Raw genomic sequence first — 1453 nt, forward strand, 5'->3', positions numbered from 1 at the left:
CCACACCTGCTTCCCCAGTCTCTTCACTCAGCTCCACAGAGAACCTCTCCTGGTTTTCTATTTCTCTGGCAGGCTCTGCTTGTCCTCTGGGATTCCTGCTCCTGGCCTTGAAAGGCTGGTTGTGTGTGTTTTCCTTTATGCACCTGTCTTAGGTTATCCCACCCAATTCCATGGCTTCAAATATCATCTACATTCCAATAACTCCCAATTTCTGTCTCCAGTTTTGTCACTCTTCTGATGAGCTTCAGACCTATATGTGTGTTAGTAGCTCAGTCGTGTCAGACTCTGTGCAACCCTATGGACTGTAGCCTGCCAGGCTCGTCCATCCAAGGGATTCTCTAGGCAAGAATACTGGAGTGGGCTGTCATTTCCTTCTCCAGGGGATCTTAACCCCTCCAGGGATCGAACCTGGGTGTCCTGCATTGCAGGGCAGATTCTTTAACGTCTGAGCCACCAGGGATGCCCATATATCCATCTGTGTAACTATCATTTATCTTCGGATTCACGTGTCCAAAACCCAATTCTTGACCTTCCCTACTTCCCTGTCAAACGTCGCAAGCTACTTTGTATCTTAAGAGAATGGTGTCAAAATTTATCTGCTTGTTGAGAACGGACAACTAGGGGGTCATCTGTGCTTCTCCCTTCTTCCCTCCCATCTCTCTCTTCTATCCCTTGAATGAGGAGCTACCCCCTACTTACCCCATCCCCTTCAAGTATCAAAGCCATCAAGAGGCTTTCAGACCCGCAATCTAAACTAGTTTTCCCCGTTACACGCTCAGAGCATCCAGGCGCTGACCATGCTCTCCCTTAGTAAGAGGCTCTAGAAGGATGCACTTTCCTAAGACCAGGCGACAGCCCTGCCCCACACGAGCACGCGGCCCTGCGCAAGCTTCCTGTGACCGAGAGGGAGATAGGACCACCGACCGCCCGGAAAAGTGCGGCTGGGCGCCAGGGCGCCCAAGCCCGCCCACTGCACCAAACGAGTTTCTCTGTCAGGCCCTCCGCCCCTCCGCCCTCCAACCTCCGCCGGCTGGGCAGCCTTGGTGCTCCGCCCCCACCGCAAAGGGGAGGAGCCTCCCGCAGAGAGCCGGGTTTGGTCTCCGGCCGGTGGGCCCCACCGCTACGAGGTGGGCGGTTAGTCGCCAGTTTAAGCGAGGAGATCTGCGGGTCACGTGCCAGAGGGTTGGGGGCGTGGCACCAGGAAGGGGCGTGGCACCAGGAAGCGGCCTGAGCGCCCGCGAGATCGCCGCCGCTGCCGCCGCCCGGCCAGACTCCTTACATCCGGTGTTGCTCGACCGGCTTCACGCTGGCGGCCGCCCCCGGGTCCCCCGCCGCCGCCGCGGCGCCCGCCATGGGCGAGGAGGACTACTACCTGGAACTGTGCGAGCGGCCGGTACACTTCGAGAAGGCGAACCCGGTCAACTGCGTCTTCTTCGACGAGGCCAACAAGCAG

General features: G+C 57.7%; 1 protein-coding gene across 1 annotated transcript in view; it reads left to right on the plus strand.

Moving 5' to 3' along the window:
• The first annotated feature begins 1207 nt into the window (after window positions 1-1207).
• Window positions 1208-1453, plus strand: part of LOC104980292 (chromosome unknown open reading frame, human C18orf8) — a 22229-nt gene continuing 21983 nt past the window's right edge. The window contains exon 1 of the mRNA XM_010828923.1: window positions 1208-1453. Coding sequence (XP_010827225.1) covers window positions 1352-1453 — 102 coding nt within the window. The 5' untranslated portion in view covers window positions 1208-1351.

The sequence above is a fragment of the Bison bison genome, unplaced genomic scaffold (assembly GCF_000754665.1).
Source record: "Bison bison bison isolate TAMUID 2011002044 unplaced genomic scaffold, Bison_UMD1.0 scf7180017864498, whole genome shotgun sequence".
NCBI classification, from domain to species: domain Eukaryota; kingdom Metazoa; phylum Chordata; class Mammalia; order Artiodactyla; family Bovidae; genus Bison; species Bison bison.